Genomic DNA, 22,704 nt, shown 5'->3' with positions numbered 1-22,704 from the left:
GGGAAGGGGGGAAAGGAGGGGGGGGGAAGGGGGGAGGAAAGGAGGGGGGGAAGGGGGGAAAGGAGGGGGGGAAGGGGGGAAAGGAGGGGGGGAAGGGGGGAAAGGAGGGGGGGGAAGGGGGGAAAGGGAGGGGGGGAAGGGGGGGAAAGGAGGGGGGAGGGGGAAAGAGGGGGGGAAGGGGGGGAAAGGAGGGGGAAGGGGGGGAAAGGAGGGGGGAAGGGGGGAAAGGAGGGGGGAAGGGGGGGAAAGGAGGGGGGAAGGGGGGAAAGGAGGGGGGGAAGGGGGAAAGGAGGGGGGAAGGGGGGAGGAAAGGAGGGGGGAAGGGGGGAAAGGAGGGGGGAAGGGGGAAAGGAGGGGGAAGGGGGGAAAGGAGGGGGGAAGGGGGGAAAGGAGGGGGGGAAGGGGGGAAAGGAGGGGGGGAAGGGGGAAAGGAGGGGGAAAGGAGGGGGGGAGGGGGAAAGGAGGGGGGGGGAGGAGGGGGGAAAGGAGGGGGGGAGGGGGGAAAGGAGGGGGGGGAGGGGGGAAAGGAGGGGGGGGAGGGGGGAAAGGAGGGGGGGGAGGGGGGAAAGGAGGGGGGGGGGAGGGGGGAAAGGAGGGGGGGAGGGGGGAAAGGAGGGGGGGGGAGGGGGGAAAGGAGGGGGGGAGGGGGAAAGGAGGGGGGGGAGGGGGGAAAGGAGGGGGGGGAGGGGGGAAAGGAGGGGGGGGAGGGGGGGAAAGGAGGGGGAAGGAGGGGGGAAGGGGGTGGAAGGGGGGAAAGGAAAGGAGGGGTGGAAGGGGGGAAAGGAAAGGAGGGGTGGAAGGGGGGGAAAGGAAAGGAGGGGTGGAAGGGGGGAAAGGAAAGGAGGGGTGGAAGGGGGGAAAGGAGGAGGGGGGAAGGGGGGAAGGAAAGGAGGGGTGGAAGGGGGGAAAGGAGGGGGGGAAGGGGGAAAGGAGGGGGGGAAGGGGGGAAAGGAGGGGGGGAGGGGGGAAAGGAGGGGGGGAGGGGGGAAAGGAGGGGGGAGGGGGGAAAGGAGGGGGGGAGGGGGGAAAGGAGGGGGGGAGGGGGAAAGGAGGGGGGGAGGGGGGAAAGGAGGGGGGGAGGGGGGAAAGGAGGGGGGGGGAGGGGGGAAAGGAGGGGGGGGAGGGGGGAAAGGAGGGGGGGGAGGGGGGAAAGGAGGGGGGGGAGGGGGGAAAGGAGGGGGGGGAGGGGGGAAAGGAGGGGGGGGAGGGGGGAAAGGAGGGGGGGGAAGGGGGGAAAGGAGGGTGGAAGGGGGGAAAGAAAGGAGGGGTGGAAGGGGGGGAAAGGAAAGGAGGGGTGAAGGGGGGAAAGGAAAGAGGGGTGGAAGGGGGGAAAGGAAAGGAGGGGTGGAAGGGGGGGAAAGGAAAGGAGGGGTGGAAGGGGGGGAAAGGAAAGGAGGGGGGAAGGGGGGGAAGGAGGGGGGAAGGGGGGAAAGGAGGGGGGAAGGGGGGAAAGGAGGGGGGGAAGGGGGAAAGGAGGGGGGGAAGGGGGGAAAGGAGGGGGGAGGAGGGGGGAAAGGAGGGGGGGAGGGGGGAAAGGAGGGGGGGAGGGGGGAAAGGAGGGGGAGGGGGGAAGGGGGGGAGGAAAGGAGGGGGGGGGGAGGGGGGGAAAGGAGGGGGGGAGGGGGAAAGGAGGGGGGAGGGGGAGGAGGGGGGGAAAGGAGGGGGTGGAGGGGGGGAGGAAAGGAGGGGGGAGGGGGGGAAAGGAGGGGGGGGAGGGGGGAAAGGAGGGGGGGGGAGGGGGGAAAGGAGGGGGGGGAGGGGGGGAAAGGAGGGGGGGGAGGGGGGAAAGGAGGGGGGGGAGGGGGGAAAGGAGGGGGGGGAGGGGGGAAAGGAGGGGGGGGAGGGGGGAAAGGAGGGAAGGAGGGGGGACAGGAGGGAAAGGAGGGGGGGGAGGGGGGAAAGGAGGGAAAGGAGGGGGGAGGGGGAGGAGGGGGGGAAAGGAGGGAAAGGAGGGGTGGAAGGGGGGGAAAGGGAAAGGAGGGGTGGAAGGGGGGAAAGGAAAGGAGGGGTGGAAGGGGGGGAAAGGAAAGGAGGGGTGGAAGGGGGGGAAGGAAAGGAGGGGTGGAAGGGGGGGAGGAAGAGGGGGGAAGGGGGGAAGGAGGGGGGAAGGGGGGGAAGGAGGGGGGGAAGGGGGGAAGGAGGGGGGGAAGGGGGGGAAGGAGGGGGGGAAGAGGGGGGGAAGGGGGGAAAGGAGGGGGGGAAGGGGGGAAAGGAGGGGGGGAAGGGGGGAAAGGAGGGGGGGAAGGGGGGAAAGGAGGGGGGAAGGGGGGAAAGGAGGGGGGGAAGGGGGGAAGGAAGGGGGGAAGGGAGGGGGGGAAGGGAGGGGGGGAAGGGAGGGGGGGAAGGGAGGGGGGAAGGGAGGGGGGAAGGAGGGGGGAAAGGGAGGGGGGAAAGGAGGGGGGAAAGGAGGGGGGAAAGGAGGGGGGAAAGGAGGGGGGAAAGGAGGGGGGAAAGGAGGGGGGAAAGGAGGGGGGAAAGGAGGGGGGAAAGGAGGGGGGAAAGGAGGGGGGAAAGGAGGGGGGAAAGGAGGGGGGAAAGGAGGGGGGGGGAGGGGGGGGGAGGGGGGGAAAGGAGGGGGGGGGAGGGGGGAAAGGAGGGGGGGAGGGGGGAAAAGGAGGGGGGGAGGGGGGAAAGGAGGGGGGGAGGGGGGAAAGGAGGGGGGGGAGGGGGGAAAGGAGGGGGGGGAGGGGGGAAAGGAGGGGGGGGAGGGGGGAAAGGAGGGGGGGGGAGGGGGGGAAAGGAGGGGGGGGAGGGGGGAAAGGAGGGGGGGGAGGGGGGAAAGGAGGGGGGGGAGGGGGGAAAGGAGGGGGGGGAGGGGGAGAAAGGAGGGGGGGGAGGGGGAAAGGAGGGGGGGGAGGGGGGAAAGGAGGGGGGGGAGGGGGGGAAAGGAGGGGGGGGGAGGGGGGAAAGGAGGGGGGGGAGGGGGGAAAGGAGGGGGGGGAGGGGGGGAAAGGAGGGGGGGGAGGGGGGAAAGGAGGGGGGGGAGGGGGGAAAGGAGGGGGGGGAGGGGGGGAAAGGAGGGGGGGGAGGGGGGAAAGGAGGGGGGGGAGGGGGGGGAAAGGAGGGAAAGGAGGGGGGGGAGGGGGGAAAGGAGGGAAAGGAGGGGGGGGGAGGGGGGAAAGGAGGGGGGGGAGGGGGGAAAGGAGGGAAAGGAGGGGGGGGAGGGGGGAAAGGAGGGAAAGGAGGGGGGGGAGGAGGGAAGGAGGGGGGGAGGGGGAAAGGAGGGAAAGGAGGGGGGAAAGGAGGGAAAGGAGGGGGGGGAGGGGGGAAAGGAGGGAAAGGAGGGGGGGGGAGGGGGGAAAGGAGGGGGGGGGAGGGGGGGAAAGGAGGGGGGGGGGAGGGGGAAAGGAGGGGGGGGAGGGGGGAAAGGAGGGAAAGGAGGGGGGGGAGGGGGGAAAGGAGGGAAAGGAGGGGGGGGAGGAGGGAAAGGAGGGGGGGGAGGGGGGAAAGGAGGGAAAGGAGGAGGGGGGGGGGAGGGGGAAAGGAGGGAAAGGAGGGGGGGGGGAGGGGGGAAAGGGAGGGGGGGGGAGGGGGGAAAGGAGGGGGGGGAGGGGGAAAGGAGGGGGGGGGAGGGGGGAAAGGAGGGGGGGGGAGGGGGAAAGGAGGGGGGGGGAGGGGGGAAAGGAGGGGGGGGGAGGGGGGAAAGGAGGGGGGGGGAGGGGGGAAAGGAGGGGGGGGGAGGGGGGAAAGGAGGGGGGGGGAGGGGGGAGAAGGAGGGGGGGGGAGGGGGGAAAGGAGGGGGGGGGAGGGGGGAAAGGAGGGAAAGGAGGGGGGGGGAGGGGGGAAAGGAGGGAAAGGAGGGGGGGGGAGGGGGGAAAGGAGGGAAAGGAGGGGGGGGGAGGGGGGAAAGGAGGGAAAGGAGGGGGGGGGGGAGGGGGGGAAAGGAGGGAAAGGAGGGGGGGAGGGAGGGAGTAAGGAGGGGGGGAGGGGGGGAAAGGAGGGAAAGGAGGGGTGGAAGGGGGGGGAAAGGAGGGAAAGGAGGGTGGAAGGGGGGGAAAGGAGGGAAAGGAGGGGTGGAAGGGGGGGAAAGGAGGGAAAGGAGGGGTGGAAGGGGGGGGAAAGGAGGGAAAGGAGGGGTGGAAGGGGGGGAAAGGAGGGAAAGGAGGGGTGGAAGGGGGGGAAAGGAGGGAAAAGGAGGGGTGGAAGGGGGGGAAAGGAAAGGAGGGGTGGAAGGGGGGGAAGGAAAGGAGGGGTGGAAGGGGGGGAAAGGAAAGGAGGGGTGGAAGGGGGGGAAAGGAAAGGAGGGGTGGAAGGGGGGAAAGGAAAGGAGGGGTGGAAGGGGGGGAAAGGAAAGGAGGGGTGGAAGGGGGGGAAAGGAAAGGAGGGGTGGAAGGGGGGGAAAGGAAAGGAGGGGTGGAAGGGGGGGAAAGGAAAGGAGGGGTGGAAGGGGGGGAAAGGAAAGGAGGGGTGGAAGGGGGGGAAAGGAAAGGAGGGGTGAAAGGAGGGGTGGAAGGGGGGGAAAGGAAAGGAGGGGTGAAGGGGGGGAAAGGAAAGGAGGGGTGGAAGGGGGGGAAAGGAAAGGAGGGGTGGAAGGGGGGGAAAGGAAAGGAGGGGTGGAAGGGGGGGAAAGGAAAGGAGGGGTGGAAGGGGGAAAGGAAAGGAGGGGTGGGGGGAGGATCCGGAGCCTGGAGACCGAGGCCTTGTTTTGAAGCCGGTCTAATCAATCCCTTGCCTCACCCTCATCTTCCAGCAGCTTCTGCGGCGGGTTCTCGATGAGATTCTTCAAAACCACCGGGAAGGCAGATAAAACCGGCGATTTGCACTCCCGCTCCGGGACCTGAGGAATCTTCCGGTGCATTTTAAATTTTTTTAATTCAATTTTATTATACTGATCCAAATCCACAACAAGCCCAAAGCTGTCACCCGAATGCCCGATATTTCACTTTAACGTCCGGACGTCGTTCATTTCATATTCATAACTTGGCAATCAGTATGCACCGACAATGTGATTGGTCCGCCGGAGACATTAACATAATTTATCTCGCCCTGTGGGCGGTTGCGACGCTGCCTGCTGCTGCTCATTATCATATCATGGTCCCTTCGACGTGTGACGTAATGCCTTATTTTCGTAATTTATGTACAGGTCTTAGTTTTGATTCGTCCAAAAGGAGAGAACGTTCATACGTTTGTTTTTTTTGTATAGTTCGTCGGTTTTAATACACTTCTGGCTCCACAGATTTATTTTCTCTCCAGTCTCTAAATGATATCGTGTCAAAAGTTCTGTTTGTGAATCTGTGACAGAGTTATATAATACGTAATTAGCATAAATTATTCAACCGCCGTCGCTCGCGCAAGATCACATGAGGCGGACGGATGGTGGGCGGGTCTGAGAACCTGGGTCAGGCGGTAGGACACGTGCAGCTTCAGCAGCGTAAGCCTCGCAAGGACTGACCTACATTAGGAGGTTGGTACTGGTTGTTATTGCATTTCCTACTCTGCATTGCTGCAAATTATTTTTAATTTCTTATTGAAGGCGGAGAAAGAAAGATTGACAGGGCCGTGGGCGAAAAAAAAAGCAGGGGAGTGGAATGAATTGGATTGGATAGCTCTTTTAAAGAAAATTAAAGATGGAACATGAGAAGGATACTTATGACAAATGTCAGGTGGACCCAAGCAAGTGAGAACCAGGCTGCCTATTGAAAGTTCAGAAGGGAAAGTGGAAAAGGAAATCAGAGGCAACTTGAGATTACGAGAAGAGACCAGCAGCAAATATAAAAGGGAATCCAAAAGTCATATAAATAGGAAAATGGTAGTGAGAGGAGGGGTGGGACCAAAAAGGAGATGTAAGGATGGAAACAAGGCATGGTGAGTTACTAAATGAGCACTTTGCATCTGTCTTTACCAAGGAAGAAGATACTGCCAAAGTCATAGTGAAAGAAGAGGTAGTTGAGATGCTGGATGGGCTAAAAATTGATAAAGTAGCATTATCAGAAAGACGTGCTGTACTTTAAGTTGATAAGTCACCAGGGACTTGATCAGATGCATCTGAGGAGGCTGAGGGAAGTAAGGGTGGAAATTATGGAGGAGTAGTCCCCTTGATTGACACTCCATCCACAAACATTCACTCCCTACACCACCGATGCACAGTGGCAACAGTGTGTACCATCTACAAGATGCACTGCAACAATGCACCAAGGCTCCTTCGACAGCACCTTCCAAACCCGTGACCTGTACCAACTAGAAGGATAAGGGCAGCAAATGCATGGGAACACCACCACCTGCAAGTTCCCCCTCCAAGTCACACACCATCCTGACTTGAGGGATAAATATTGGCCAGGACACTGGAAGAACCTCCACGTTCTTCAAAATACTGCTGTGGAATCTTTTATGTCTTCCAGAGCAGATGGAGCCTCAGTTAAACATCTCTGACAGGGCACTCCTTAGTACTGCACTGGAATATCAACCTAAATGTTTGTGCTCAAGTCTCTGGAGTGGGGCTAAAACCCACAACCTGACTGAGGCGAGAATGCTACCAGTTGAGCCAAGGCTGGCACCTTCAAAGAGCAGGCATGGGTATGATAGGCAAAATGGTCTCCTGCTGTACTGAATAATTCTGTGAAACTCCTGGCTCATAGTTTGGTACAGCTGGGGCTACCAACCATGGTTGGACATATTTCTGTAGGTTTTACCACATGACGTCCAGTCACCCCACCCTTGTCAAACCTCCATTTTCCCCATCTCCACAATTTTTAATAACAAATAAACAAAAGCGTTGAAAGTAAATGAGAAAAACACCCTCACAATTCCCCAATTATTTTCTCTAGGGGTGCTTTCAGGAGTTCCCAGGAAATTAATCTTTAATTCCTGGACACGCCTAGAGTGTCAGCAACATTTGCTTGTGGGCATTTCTTCGTCTCTGCTCCTACCTCCTTTTCCTTGTTCCCAAGCCAACCCTTGCTACCTGTGATCCCCTGTTGCTCTACATTTCAGTCACATCTGCCTGGACAGTCTCTCCATGTCTTCCTGTATTAATCCCTCCCTATTCAACACCTGATGAGCCAAGTATTTCACGTTGCACCTCTGTTTAAAAAGGGAGCGAGGGATAGACCAAATAATTACAGGCCAGTCAGTCTAACCTCAATAGTGGGCAAATTATTGGAATCTATTCTGAGAGACAGGATAAACTGTCACTTGGAAAGGAACATGTTAATCAAGGATAGTCAGCATGGATTTGTTAAGGGAAGATCTTGTCTGACCAACTTGATCGAAATGTTTGAAGAAGTAACAAGGAAGATAGATGAGGGTAGTGCAGTTGATGTGGTCTACATGGATTTCAGTAAGGCTTTTGACAAGGTCCCATATGGCAGACTGGTTAAAAAAATAAAATCCCATGGGATCCAGGGAAATGCAGCAAGGTGGATACAAAATTGGTTCAGTGGCAAGAAACAAAGGGTAATTGTTAATGGGTGTTTTAGTGACTGGAGGACTGTTTCCAGTGGCGTTCCACAGGGCTCATTACTGGGTCCCCTGCTTTTTTGGTATACATTAACGATTTGGATGTAAATGTAGGGGGCATGATCAAGAAGTTTGCAGACGACACAAAGATTGGCCATGTGGTAGATAGCGAGGATGATAGCTGTAGGCTGCAGGAAGATATTGATGGACTGGTCAGATGGGCAGAAAGATGGCAAATGGAATTCAACTTGGAGAAGTGTGAGGTGATACGTTTGGGGAGGTCAAACAAGGCAAAGGAATACACAATGGGAAAATACTGAGAAATGTAGAGGAAGTGAGGGACCTTGGAGTGAATGTCCACAGATCCCTGAAGGTAGCAGGACAGGTCGGTGAGGTGGTTAAGAAGGCATATGGAATCCTTTCCTTTATTGGCTGAGGTACAGAATATAAGAACAAGGAGGTTATGCTGGAACTGTATACCTCATTGGTTAGGCCACAACTTGAGTACTGTTTGCAGTTCTGGTCACCTCATTACAGAAAGGATGTAATTGCGCGAGAGAGGGTAGAGAGGAGATTTACGAGGATCTGGAAAAATGCAACTACGGGGAAAGATTGGATAGGCTGGGGTTGTTCTCCTTGGAACAGAGAAGGCTGAGGGGAAATCTGATTGAAATGTACATATTTTGAGGGGCCTATTTACCTTAACAGAGAGGTCAGTGACGAGGGGGCATAGATTTAAAGTGATGGGTAGAAAAATTAGAGGGGATTTGAGGAAAAACCTTTTCACCCAGAGGGTGGTGGAGGTCTGGAACTTACTGCCTGAAAGGCTAGTTGAGGCAGAAACCCTCAACTCATTCAAAAGAAGTCTGGATATGCACCTTAAGTGCTGCAATATGCAGGGCTATGGACCAAATGCTGGAAGTGGGATTAGAATGGGTGGATCGTTTTTCAGCTGGCCCAGACACGATGGGTCAAGTGGCCTCTTTCTGTTCCTTAAACTTTCTATGATTCTATAATTCTGTTCTGTGTGGCTCTCATGCTTACCCACAAAGTTGATGCCTCCCTTTCTCAACAACCATCATGCTCCATTTCATTAAGCCCACTCTCAGCCCATCTGTCCTCTCCAAATACCATTCCACCTCCAACTCCCCTTTCCATTTGAGGATCCATAAATGTGTCATTACCTTCCAGCTCATGCCCATTTCTCCCCAAACTCCCTGTCTGAATCCCCAGTTTGACTTCTGCCCTGCCCACAGCACCAAGCCTACTCTAGCCAAAGTCTGTGACTGGTCAAAGACCTCCATTATCATTTTCATAAAATTTTGTCCTCCTTTTCTGTTATCTAGCTCTCTAGAAATGCTTGCAAGTGGTTCACCTCCTACCAGTCTGAATGCAACTGCCATATGTTTGGTACCAGCTTCCAACCCCTGACAATCCTAGCTTACTCCTTTTCTTCATCTGCATGCTGCTCCTGAGTGATGTCACCCATGGACACACAGTCAACTTCAATAAATATAACTCCATGACCACCTGTATGCTATCACACAGCTTCTCTTAAATAGTTGCGAATAAGTCAATGCTTGCTCCAATTGATGACAAAAATGCCAGCAAGGGAAATTAGAAGTTTTTTTACTCAGTGAGTTGTTATAATTTGGAATGCTTTGCTGAAAGGGTAGTGGAAGCAGACTTAATAACTTTTCAAAAGGGAATTTAAAAACAAATGATTTGCGGAGCTATGGAAAAGAACAGGGGCATGGAACTAATTTGTGGTTCCTTGAGAGAGCTGGCACAGACAAGATGGGATGAATGGCCTGCTTCTATGAACATTGGGAAGATCACAGCCATAATTTTTGGTCCATGCCAAGACTACCATTCTGTTGCCATTGACTCCAGATCCTTCCCAGGTATTCACTCAGCTTGAAGCAGACTATATAAATGCTTGGAATCCTGTTCTGCAATGAACCGAACTTCACTACACTATACCAATCACCAATACCACTTTTGTCCTGTCTCAGCCCCATTATCACCAAAATCCTAAATATATTTTTGTTTTTTCTAGAATTGAGTTCTGTAATATCTTCCTTGCTGGCCTTTCATCCTCCAATCTCCATAAATGTCAATTTATCCAAAGCTCATGTCCTGTTCTGAACTAACTCCTGCTTGTTCATCATCCCCATTCTTGCTAATGTGCACTGGTTACCCCTATGCACTGAATTTTAAATCTTAATCTTCAAATACCTCCATGGTTTTGTCGTACTCTTCCTATTCAACCTTCTTCAGTCTATATCCTGTCCTGCAGCCATTGGTCAACTAACACTACCATTCTGTGCATTCTACCCACTTCAATCAATTATTGGTGGTAAATTATTTAACCGTCCTGTCTCGACTCTTAGGGACTCCCTCCCTAAACTTCACTGTCTCAACCCACCTTTAAAAAGAGTTTCATATGAGACATAAAACAGAGGCCTCTTCTGTCCTCTCAGGCAGACGCAAAAGATCTCGTGGCACCAAATTCTTATATTTATATGGCGCCTTTAATGTAGTTAAAACATCCCTTGTGCTTTACAGGGTGGTATGAGATAATATGGACACTGAACTACATCAGGAGAGATTACAACTGGTGATCTAGAGGTTGGTCAAAGAGGTAGATTTTAAGGAGCATCTTAAAGGAGGAGAGAGAGGTGGAGAAGTTTAGAGAGGAAATTCCATAACTTTGGACCTTGGCAGCTGAACACAGTGGTGGAACAGTGAAAATCAGGGATGCTCAAGAGACCAGAATTGGAGGAATACAGAGATCTCGGCGGGTATAGGGATGTAAGTTAGATAGGAGGGGTGAGTCCATGGAGGTATTTGAACACGAGGATGATAAATTTTAAAATCTAGGTTTTGCTGGACTGAGAGCCAAAGTAGGTCAGCGAGCACAGGGGTGATGACTGAATTGGACTTGCCGCCAGCCAGGATAGGGGCAGCAGAGTTTTGACACAGGATAAGGACTCAACTTTGATGTTGCCCACAGCAGTTGAACAGCACGCCAAAACTGACTTGGCTAAGCTATTACAAAAACAACATTGCCCTTTTGGACAATATATCAGAGGATGCCCCTGGTGACAGTGCAACAGTTTGCCTTCAGAAAAGAGGAGAGAAGATTGGTGGAAGGAAATTGCAGAATCTTATCAAAAAAAGCAGAACCTGCTCATAAACGTTCCCGTGAACTTCTCTTTGCCGTGCGTGGTCAGCTTGTTCCTGATGAGGCACATTCCCAATTGCACATCCCCGTACCTGTGCAGCTTAGAGGGAGAGCACAGCTCACAGCAGAGTGATTTCCTTTCAAATTGCACCCAGTACTTTAAATAGATTCAAATGCTAAAAAAGGTTCATTTCTGGCTATTCAACCAGTCAGGTACCGTGACTATACTAACTGACTCCCTGGGTCAAAATATCACTGGACCAATAACATCAGTTGTCACCATTTCTTTTCCATGTTTATGGGTCCATGCTGAGTAATTCTCTGGCTCACATCTCTCCCTTTTTTTTAGACCACACTGAGAGTACTTTGCACAGTTCTGGTCTGCATATTCTATAAAGAATATAGAGAACCTAGAGAAAGTGTAAAAAGAAAAGATATACAAGAATGATGTCAGAACTGAGAGGTTATAGCAACCAGGAAAGATGTTTCCATTTGAGGGGGAAACCAAAACTAGGACAGGAAATGGGAGGGGAAGAGATGGGGAGGAGGGAGAGGGATGGGGTAAGGGAGATGGGAGGGTGAGTTTTTTTTGATTTGATAAAATTAGTGCATTCCCTAAATTGGAGCGTTTAATTCAAAACTGGACTCCAAACTTTGCTCAAGGTCAAGATGGAGTCTCTTATTACAAGGGGCTGTGCAGTATGTCTCTGGGTGACCTGGTAACAATGGGAATATTTCATTAATTGGGAAAATAATTCACAATGTTGTATAGTTCATTCCTAATCTAAAGTTGCTTATTTCAAATGACCGGATAATTCTTTTTAACACTAGATTTCCATTTTACTGTTACTTACGTTAAATCATTTAAATTATTGTTTGTTCCAAATTTTCTTCGCACAGAAATGGAGTTTTAATTATTAGGAGCAGACTTGCAGTTGTTCAGTTCACACATACCACTCCAAGCCTCTGTTTCCAATCTGCCCTCTGACCACATTACATAGAAGATACAGCATAGAAACAGGCCATTCAGCCCAATCAGTCAATGCTGGTGTTTATGCTCCACTCGTGCCTCCTCCTATCCTTCCTGATCTAACTCCTCAGCATTACCCTCTAGTCCTTTCTCCCTCATGTGCTTCTTTAGTTTCCCTTAGATGCATCCATTTGCCTCAACTACTCCCTGTAGTACTAAGTTCTCCATTCTCACCTCTCTGGGTGAAGAAATTGTTCTGAATTCCCTATTTGGTTTCTTGGTGACTAGCGTATATTGATAGCCTCTCGTTTTGCTCTTTCCCTCAAGTGGAAGCACTCTCTGTGTCGATCAAAACCTGCCATAATTTTAGGGAGGGAATTCCAGAGCTTAATGCTTTGGCAGCTGAAGGCACGGCCACGGTGGAGAGTTCAAAATTGGGGATGCTCAAGAGGACGGAATTGGAGGAGCATGGATATCTCCGAGATATGGGACTGGAGGAGATTAGAAACATAGAAAATAGGAGCAGGAGTAGGCCATTCAGCCCTTTGAGCCTGCTCCGCCATTCATTATGATCATGGTTGATCATCCAATTCAGTAGTCTGCTCCTGCTTTCGCCTCATACCCTTTGATCCCTTTAGACCCAAGAGCTATATCTAACTCCTTCTTGAAAACATACAATGTTTTCGCCTCAACTGCTTTCTGTGGTAGCAAATTCCACAGGCTCACCACTCTCTGGGTAAAGAAATTTTTCCTCATCTCAGTTCTGAAAGGTTTACCCCGTATCCTTAGACTATGACCCCTGGCTCTGGACTCTCCCACCATCAGGAACATCCTTCCTGCATCTACCCTGTCAAGTCCTGTTAGAATTTTATAGGTTTCTATAAGATCCCCCCTCACTCTTCTGAACTCCAGCGAATATAATCCTAACCGACACAATCTCTCCTCATGCGTCAGTCCCACCATCCCAGGAATCAGTCTGGTAAACCTTCGCTGCACTCCCTCTATAGCAAGAACATCCCTCCTCAGATAAGGAGACCAAAACTGCACACAATATTCCAGGTGTGGCCTCACCAAGGCCTTGTATAATTGCAGCAAGACATCCCTGCTCCTGTACTCTAATCCTCTTGCTATGAAGGCCAACATGTCATTTGCCTTTTTTACTGCCTGTTGCACCTGCATGCTTACCTTCAGCGACTGGTGTACGAGAACACCCAGGTCTCGCTGCATATTCACCTCTCTCAGTTTATAGCCGTTCAGATAATCTACTTTCCTGTTTTTGCTACCAAAGTGGATAAGCTCACATTTATCCACATTATACTGCATCTGCCATGCATTTGCCCACTCACTCAACTTGTCCACATCACCCTGATGCCTCTCTGCATCCTCCTCACAACTCATCCCTCCCACCCAGCTTTGTGTCATCTGCAAATTTGGAGCTATTACATTTAGTTCCCTCATCTAAATCATTAATGTATATTAAATAGCTGCTGTCCTAGCACCGATCGCTGCAGTACCCCACTAGTCACTGCCTGCCATTCGGAAAAAGACCCATTTATCCCTACTCTTTGTTTCCTGTTCGCCAACCAATTTTCTATCCATCGCAATACACTACCCCCAATCCCATGCGCTTTAATTTTACATGCTAATCTCTTATGTGGGACTTTGTCGAAAGCCTTCTGAAAGTCCAAATAAACCGCATCCACTGGCTCCCCCTTATCAACTCTACTAGTTACATTCTTGAAGAATTCTAGTAGATTTGTCAAGCATGATTTCCCTTTCGTAAATCCATGCTGATTCTACCACTGTTCTCCAAGTGCTCTGCTATAAAATCTTTGATAATGGACTCTAGAATTTTCCCCACTACCGAAGTCAGGCTGACTGGTCTGTAATTCCCTGCTTTCTCTCTACCTCCCTTTTTAAATAGTGGGGTTACATTAGCTACCCTCCAATCTGTAGGAACTGTTCCAGAGTTTATAGAATCTTGGAAGATGACCACCAATGCATCCACTATTTCTAGGATTATATTCGCTGGAGTTCAGAAGAGTGAGGGGGGATCTCATAGAAACCTATAAAATTTTAACTGGACTTGACAGGGTAGATGCAGGAAGGATGTTCCTGATGGTGGGAGAGTCCAGAGCCAGGGGTCATAGTACTTCCTTAAGTACTCTGGGATGCATTCCATCAGGCCCTGGGGATTTATCGGCCTTCAATCCCATCAATTTTCCCAACACCATTTCTCTACTAATACTGATTTTTTTCAGTTCCTCTCCCTCACTAAGCCCTGTGTTTCCCAACATTTACAGAGATTACAGAGATAGGGAGGGGGTGAGGCCATGGAGGGCTTTGAAAAGAAGAATAAGAATTTTTAAAATCAAGATGTTGCTCAACTGGGAGCCAATGTAGGTCAGCGAGCACAGGGTGATGGGTGAACAGAACTTGGGGAGGTAGAAGATCAGCATGAGCTTGAATGGTTGAACAGGCTTGAGGATCTGCTTCTACTTTTTTGATCTTATAAAGCATTAGAGAAATGGAGAATGCAAATATCAATTGCGTAAACTCAAGATTTGGCCAACTTCACAGGAAGGGGCCTGGGGAATGCTGACTTACCCAGTCCAAAGCCAGAGGTGGAAACCATACAAACCTGCAGGCTGATCCTGGAGCCCGAAGTTGGGTGATGGCGTTTCCTAAGAGTAAAAATGAGGCAGTCCTCCAAACCCTATTGGCCAACCTCAAAATAAATAAATCAGAGGGTTCACAGACCGAGGTGAATAAAGATTCCACTGGACAAGGTAATGAACAGCTTCGTGCATAGGTGTGTAGATGGAACTAAGGTATAGATCAGCCATGATCTAATTGAATGGTGGAACAGGCTCAAGAGGCTGAATGACCTCATGCATGAAGAGTGGACACTTGGCTATCATGGGACTGAGCAAGGAGTCAGAACTTTCAAAAGAGGAAAGAAGAATTTTTGTGGGATGTAAGTCATGTGTGATTTCCCTTACTGAAGATCTGTCATTTCCTGTCACAAGGCAACTTCAATAACGACATAGCAGAGTTCACCTAGAATAGACACATTAGGCAAGTATCACTGCCAACTAAAAAACACTACAAGAAGTATTCTAAATCAACATTGGGCCCTGAAGCATAGCCGGTATGGTAACATAGTGGTTATGTCACAACTATTAATTCACAGGTCGGGCCTAATAATCCAGTAGCACGATAGTCCAGATCCCACCGTGGTAGTGTCATGAAGACCCTACCTACCAAGAATGAGGCATATTAATTTTGTCATATGAACATTAATTTTAAACTGTTGCTGGACTGAAAAGATGACTTGTTTGAAAAGGTGACAGCAGTGGCTGGGATCATTTGCATTCTGAGAGACAGTTGCCTGGAGAGACAATGGAACTGTCTCCCTGATCCAATGAACCAAAATGGATTTTGATCACCAGACATTGAATGTGTAACAAGCCAGCATTCCATCCCCCCCCCCCCCCCCCCACTGAGGGTGTCTGCTAAGATGGAGAATCCACAGAAAACGCAGGAGAGTTGGTGAAAAACCTAGTCACATGACCAACCTGCTGGCCCAGGGTTTTTGAATTGTGTTCACAGCTAGTTTGAAGACAGAGACTGCTTTGAAGACAAAAGAGAAGGAAGCTCTCTCTCTCTCGAATTTCCAGATCCACTGAAGCCACTTTAACCTCAAAAGAGAAGACTCCTACATTGAAACAAGTTTGAAAGCGTGCACTGGGCCTCATCGAAACAGCAAGATTTAACTGCAATCGAAGACTCTATATCGAACTCAAAGGACAGTAAATTAACTCCAGCTGCTGCTTCAAACTTTTCCCCTTTTATTCTTTCTCCTTTTCTGTCTCTATCTGCATGTGTGTTTATGGTGTATGCATGCTAGCGTGGTCACGTCGTGTATTCGTAGTAGTTTTAACAGAATTAGAGTTTTAAGGTTAATAAATTTACACCTTTCTTGTTTAAATCTAAGAAAACCTGTCTGGTTCATTTCTTTGCCTTACAATTGGAGAGCAGTGAACAAGGATTCACTGAGGGGGAGCTAAAATCATGGTGTTTTAAAAATTAAACCCAGTTACGGTCAAACCAGGCAAAGGTTGAGAGGGAACCCCTAGTCCCCTTTCTCACCTGGTCGTAACAGTGGTTTAAATTTGAATTTGGTTCAAAGTAAGTCTTAAGCATTCACTTCCTCCATCACCGTGGCTACAGTGTGCGTTATCTACAGGATGCACTGCAATAGCTCACCAAGGCTCCTTCGACAGCTCCTTCCAAACCCGTGACCTCTACCACCTAGAAGAACAAGAGCAGCAGACACATGGGAACACCACCACCTCCAAGTTCCCCTCCAAGTCATGCATCACCCTGACTTGGAAATATATCGCCGTTCTTTCAATGTCTGTGGATCAAAATCCTGAAACACACTCCCTTATAGTGGCATGGGTGTACCTTCACCACACAGATTACAGCGGTTCAAGAAGGCAGCTCACCACCACCTTCTCAAGGGCAATGAAGGATGAGCAATAAATACTGGCCCTTATAACAATACCAAATATCCCAACATTTTTTTTTAATTTGGAAAGGAAAACAAAACACTTGTCAGTAAGAGTAACCATGACGCTGCCGGATTGTCGTAAAAACCCATTCCTTTTTTTTGTACTGGGATGAGTTTTATTTACACAGCCTTTCCATCGTAAACTGTTTACTTCAGAGGGATGAATCTGGAGGAGTGAGTGGCACCAATACTAAGTCTGCCGTGCTTGACAGGCTTGTAGGTGATGGCCAATCATTTCAGGCTTGATTTCAACCTGGTTAAAGGTTTTGCCATTGTACACGCCAACCATGCTGCCAACCATCTCTGGGAGGATAACCATGTCACGAAGGTGAGTCTTGACAACCTCTGGTTTTTCCATTGGTGGAGCTTATTTCTTGGCCTTGCACAGCCTTTTCAGGAGGGACTGCTGTTTGCAGTGCAGATCTCTGTTCAAATGCCTCTGCTGACGGGCACAACACAACTGCATAAATTGTTCATAAGACATATCAAGGAGCTGATCCAGGTCAACACCTCTGTAGGTAAATTTCCTGAAAGTCCTTTTCTTCTGTTCTACTTGGTCAGTCATCTTCACCCGCTACTTGCTGTCCTTGCTATGGCCTGTATGTGACTCTTAACTGCCCTCTGAAATGACCCAGCAAGCTGCTCAGCTATATCAAATCACTACTGCAGTGGTACAAGAAGAAGGCAGTTCATCAACATATTATCAGGGATGGGCAATAAATACCAGCTTTGTCAGGGAGGCCCATATCCTGGAAAAATGTCTGATTTTAATCTATTCCAATGCACAGTTGCTGAATACTGTTATCAGATGGTAATCGTAGCATAGACCAGGGATCAAATCTGTGATCTGCTTACTCCTTCATCACCCCTCCCTGGATCAACAGTCCTGCTTTTCTGTCCTTTTTAAACCTGGTTATTCAAAGGCTAGGCCTAGGATGTCTTAGGGCTGAGCATGTAAATGGTATCATTCTGGTGCTGAACAAATTATTTGATTGCTGATTATATTTGCGTACAAAATCACAGTATATATCTATGCTAAATATGGGAGTGCCATTATCAAAGTGTAGTCCCTGTTGACAGTGCTGCCTCTTACTGGGGTACAGCTCTACAGGAATCAATTTGTCCTCCAGGGATTTCCACTGAAGCCCTGGGGAAATTCACCCTGCTGTAGTCTCAAAGAAACTAAATACAGAGTATGAAACAAAAGTAGACTTGATAAAATGTTAGGTTTTAAGCTCACCAATTTATTGATATTTTAATTTAAGCACAATTAGATGATGTCAATTATATTAATCAGGATTGACTGCAACCAATGTAGTGGATATATTGGCTGGAATTTTACATCGGGCAGAAGGCCCTGTCTGTCAGCTGAAATGCCTCCGCCGGGCCTGGGGAGCCACGCCAGGATTTTTCACACCCCAGGCCCTTAATTGGCTTTGGGCAGGACTTCCATCTCCTTGAGGCAGGAAGTCTCACCTAATGGAGCTGCTGGCCAATCAGCAGCCAGCAGCTTTTAGTCTCAGCAGTGCCATCAGGTCCGTGGCCACTGCTGGGACTACACCCAGCAAGAGGAAGGATGGCCAAGGTAAGTTTTTGGGGCCTCACCAGGGATAATTGGCTGAGTCCTGGTGAGGCAAGGCGGACCGGTTAGGCTGGCGGGGGGTGGGACTTTGGGGACGGCCCTCCTTGGGACACATTGTGCCTGATCAGGAGGGTCCTCCTCCTAGTCCACAAGAAGGCTGCCAGCTTTTATTTGGTGGTGTTCTTGGGGCCTTTGCCATCCAGCTGCCATGGGAGTTAATTGGCCACTTAAAAGCCTTAATTGGCCTGGGGCAGGCAGGTCATTTGCCGCTGCCGCGCGTAAAATTGCAGCGGGGGCAGAAAAACATCGAGAACAGCCTCCCCCGCCTCTCACTCAATTTTACGGCCCCCCCCACCACCACCAGCCCGCTCGTTGGGGGGGCCGTAGAAGTCCAGCTATTGAATTTAATCGGAGTCTAAGATGGGATATAGCACACTAATTATACAGCAAAAACATACGACCATGACAAGTAGTGAGTACCAGTCCAGGTTGGGCTGGATGACTGGCAAGCGTGAATAGCTCTTTCTTCTTCTTCCTCTTGGTACATCACATCTTCGTGACTTCTTAAACTACCCAAAAGTGTTAGATTGGAGCCAGCAGGGATCTACTCATGAGAGTTCTCCTCCCACAGCCTAACTGCACTGAGGCCTTCCAAAGTCTCTTACTTTATACCTTTTTTCAGAGGTGGACCTGAGTGTTATATTGACAGAATCTTATTGTTCTGTAAAGGTTCCTCTTAATACAAAATACCCAATAGTATGTTGAGTTCTTTGTCTAAACCATGGGATAAAAGCCTTCCCTAATGTTATCCATCTTCCATGAACTTCTAGGGCCTTTGTACGTATTTTTTGTCCTTGATCAACCAGGCCTTTATATCATCTTCCATTATCACATCCTGTGCTCTTCCCCATGATCAATTCCACAACTCCCTCAAAACATCCCATCTCCGGCCTTCAAACTAACTTTCAAGGGCTTAATTGTTCGTATTTGCATGTATCAATTGGTTATGCTTAGAGCTGTTCTTAAGGCCTGCTAACTAAGCTGTTAATAATGACTATCTAGTCAAGCCTTTCTCATTTCTTACTGGACTGGAACCATAGAATGATTCACTAAAGTAATTTCTATTCCACTTCCACACACTATTTTTTGCATTTCAGCAAGCATCTTATTCAGCAAGCATCTTAATGAGACAAGGTTAACTGAAAATCCAAATGCAGCTTTGAAGCATGGTTATTTTGTTTTAAGTACCTATCCAGTTGCTCTCCCACTATTGCAGAGGCATCTTCTGACCGTGGTCCCTTTTCAGGCTAACTACAGCTGTCTTCACCCCAGAATAATCATTCCACTAGCTTTGGTTCCAAAGAAAATAAACTTGCAGCACTAACCTATTCTTTTACCTATTTCAAGCTGATGAATAGGTATATATTCTAAGTCTATTTAGAATTTCTAACAAAAAGGGTGGTGGAGGCAGATTCAGTTGTGGCTCTCAAAAGGTAATTAGATAAGTACATGAAGGGAAAAAAGTTGCAGTGCTATGGGAAAGGGCGTGGAACTAACTGAATTGCTTTTGCAGAAAGCCGGCACAGGCTCAATGGGCCAAATGGCCTTTAATCATTCTGAATCATTCTGCTGTAATCATTTTACGATTCTATTTATATAGCCCTTTCACAATCCCAGATCATCCCAAAAAGCTTTACAGCCAATGTTTTTCCCACGAGGGAAAAACATACTTGACCTCGTCCTCACCAATCTGTCTGCCGCAGATGCTTCTGTCCATGACAGTATTGGTAGGAGTGACCACCGCACAGTCCTTGTGGAGACGAAGTCCCGCCTTCACATTGAGGATACCGTCCATCGTGTTGTGTGGCACTACCACCGTGCTAAATGGGAAAGATTTCGCACAGATCTAGCAATGCAAAACTGGGCATCCATGAGGTGCTGTGGGTCATAAGCAGCAGCAGAATTGTACTCAACCACAATCTGTAACCTCATGGTCTGGCATATCCCCCACTCATTATGACCATTACCATCAAGCCAGGCGACCAACCCTAGTTCAATGAAGAGTGCAGGAGGGCATGCCAGGAGCAGCACCAGGCATATCTCAAAATGAGGTGTCGACCTGGTGAAGCTATAACCCAGGACTACTTGCATGCCAAACTGCGTAAGCAGCATGCGATAGACAGAGCTAAGCGATCCCATAACCAACGGATCAGATCTAAGCTCTGCAGTCCTGCCACATCCAGCCGTGAATGGTGGTAGACAATTAAACAACTAACAGGAGGAGGTGGCTCCACAAATATCCCCATCCTCAATGTTGGGGGAGCCCAGCACATCAGTGCGAAAGATAAGGCTGAAGCATTTGCAACAATCTTAAGCCAGAAGTGCTGAGTTGATGATCCATCTCTGCCTCATCCTGAAGTCCCCAGCATCACAGATGCCAGACTTCAGCCAATTCGATTCACTCCGCGTGATATCAAGAAACGACTGAAGGCACTGGATACTGCAAAAGCTATGGGCCCTGACAATATTCTGGCAATGGTACTGAAGACCTGTGCTCCAGAACTTACTGCACCCCTAGCCAAACTGTTTCAGTACACTGGCATCTACCCTGCAATGTGGAAAATTGCCCAGGTATGTCCTGTACACAAAGGTCCAAAAGGGCCAATTACTGCCCCATCAGCCTACTCTCAATCATCAGCAAAGTGATGGAAGATGTCATCAACAGTGCCATCAAGCGGCACTTGCTTAGCAATAACCTGCTCAGTGATGCTCAGTTTGGGTTCTGCCAGGGCCACTCAGCTCCTGACCTCATTACAGCCTTGGTTCAAACATGGACAAAAGAGCTGAACTCAAGAGGTGAGGTGAGAGTGACTGCCCTTGACCTCAAGGCAGCATTTGACCAAGTATGGCATCAAGGAGCCCTAGCAAAACTGAGGTCAATGGGAAACGGGGGGAAATCCCTCCGCCAGCTGGAGTCATACCTAGCACGGAGGAAGATGGGTTGTGGTTGTTGGAGGTCAATCATCTGAGCTCCAGGACATCACTGAAGGAGTTCCTCAGGGGAGTGCCCGAGGCCCAACCATCTTCAGCTGCTTCATTCATGACCTTCCTTCAATCATAAGGTCAGAAGTGCGGATGTTCGCTGATGATTGCACAATGTTCAGCACCATTCGTGACTCCTCAGATACTGAAGCAGTCCGTGTAGAAATGCAGCAAGACCTGGACAATATCCGGGCTTGGGCTGATAAGTGGCAAGTGACATTCGTGCCACACAAGTGCCAGGCAATGACCATCTCCAACAAGAGAGAATCTAACCATCTCCCCTTGACATTCAACGGCATAACCATCGCTGAATCCCCCCACTATCAACATCCTAGGGGCTACCATTGACCAGAAACTGAACTGGAGTAGCCATATAAATACCGTGGCTACAGAAGCAGGTCAGAGGCTAGGAATCCTGAGGCGAGTAACTCACCTCCTGACTCCCCAAAGCTTGTCCACCATCAACAAGGCACAAGTCAGGAGTGTGATGGAATACTCTCCACTTGCCTGGATGGGTGCAGCTCCCAACAACACTCAAGAAGCTCAACACCATCCAGGACAAAGCAGCCCGCTTGATTGGCACCCCATCCACAAACATTCACTCCCTCCACCACTGACGCAAAGTGGCAGCAGTGTGTACCATCTACAAGATGCAATGCACCAAGGCTCCTCAGACAGCACCTTCCAAACCCGCGACCTCTACCAACTAGAAGGACAAGGGCAGCAAATACATGGGAACACCACCACCTGCAAGTTCCGCTCCAAGTCACACACCATCCTGTCTTGGAACTATATTGCCGTTCCTTCACTTTCGCTGGGTCAAAATCCTGGAACTCCCTTCCCATCAGCACTGTGGGTGTACCTACCCCACATGGACTGCAGCGGTTCAAGAAGGCAGCTCACCACCACCTTCTCAAGGGCAATTAGGGATGGGCAATAAATGCTGGCCTGGCCAGCAACGCCCACATCCCATGAATGAATAAAAGAAAAACTACTTTAGAAGTGTAGTTACTGTTTTAATGTAGGAAACATGGCAGCCAATGAACGGACAGGGGGCATTCTGAAGGGGGAGGGTGAACAGCCAGAGGTTGTGGTGCACATCGTTACCAACGACATAGGCAGGAAGAGTGACGAGGTCCTGCAGGGGGAGGTTGGAGAGTTAGGTAGAAAGTTAAAAGACAGGACCTCTAGGGTTGTAATCTTGGGATCACTCCCTGTGCCACGTGCCAGTGAGGCTAGAAATAGGAAGATAGTGCAGCTAAACACGTGGCTGAACAGCTGGTGTAGGAGGGAGGGTTTCAGATATCTGGATCATTGGGATCTCTTCAGGGACAGGTGGGACCAGTACAAGAAGGACGGGTTGCATCTAAACTGGAGAGGCACAAATATCCTGGCTGCGAGGTTTGCTAACGTCACTTGGGAGGGTTTAAACTAGTGTGGTAAGGGGGTGGGAACCAGAGCAGTAGGACAGCAGGTGAAATAACTGAGGGGGAACTAGTAAATAAAGCCAGTCAGGCTAAGAGGAAGAGCAGGCAGGGAGATGTTGCTGAGCACAGTGGGACTGGTGGTCTGAAGTGCATTTGTTTCAATGCGAGAAGTATATGGATTAGTACTTGGAACTATGATGTTGCTATTACAGAGACTTGGTTGAGGGAAGGACAGGATTGACAGCTAAATGTTCCGGGATTTAGAAGCTTTAGGTGGGATAGAGGGGGATGTAAAAGGGGTGGGGGAGTTGCATCATTGGTTAAGGAGATTATCACAGCACTACTGTGGGAGGACACCTCGGAGGAGTCATGCAGCGAGGCAATATGGGTGGAGCTCAGGAATAGGAAGGGTGCAGTCAAGATGTTGGGGGTTTACTACAGGTCTCCCAACAGCCAGCAGGAGGTAGAGGAGCAAATATGTAGACAGATTTTGGAAAGATGTAAAGGTAACAGGTTTGTAGTGGT

General features: G+C 50.2%; 1 protein-coding gene, 1 long non-coding RNA gene and 1 pseudogene across 2 annotated transcripts in view; 1 reads left to right on the top strand and 2 right to left on the bottom strand.

Annotated features, from left to right (window-relative positions):
* Positions 1–4,909, bottom strand: part of tefa (TEF transcription factor, PAR bZIP family member a) — a 44,354-nt gene extending 39,445 nt beyond the window's left edge. The window contains exon 1 of the mRNA XM_068019433.1: positions 4,678–4,909. Coding sequence (XP_067875534.1) covers positions 4,678–4,798 — 121 coding nt within the window. The 5' untranslated portion in view covers positions 4,799–4,909. The remainder of the gene's footprint in view (positions 1–4,677) is intronic.
* Positions 4,910–5,326: 417 nt separating this feature from the next.
* Positions 5,327–22,704, top strand: part of LOC137353303 (uncharacterized) — a 68,530-nt gene continuing 51,152 nt past the window's right edge. Inside the window, exon 1 of the long non-coding RNA XR_010969836.1 lies at positions 5,327–5,404. This is a non-coding gene — a long non-coding RNA (uncharacterized lncRNA). The remainder of the gene's footprint in view (positions 5,405–22,704) is intronic.
* Positions 16,240–16,699, bottom strand: LOC137353623 (small ribosomal subunit protein uS19-like; annotated as a pseudogene).

This window comes from Heterodontus francisci, chromosome 41, assembly GCF_036365525.1.
Source record: "Heterodontus francisci isolate sHetFra1 chromosome 41, sHetFra1.hap1, whole genome shotgun sequence".
Classification (NCBI taxonomy): domain Eukaryota; kingdom Metazoa; phylum Chordata; class Chondrichthyes; order Heterodontiformes; family Heterodontidae; genus Heterodontus; species Heterodontus francisci.
Note: the sequence above shows the minus strand (reverse complement) of the source record. Positions and strands in the feature narration are given on the sequence as shown.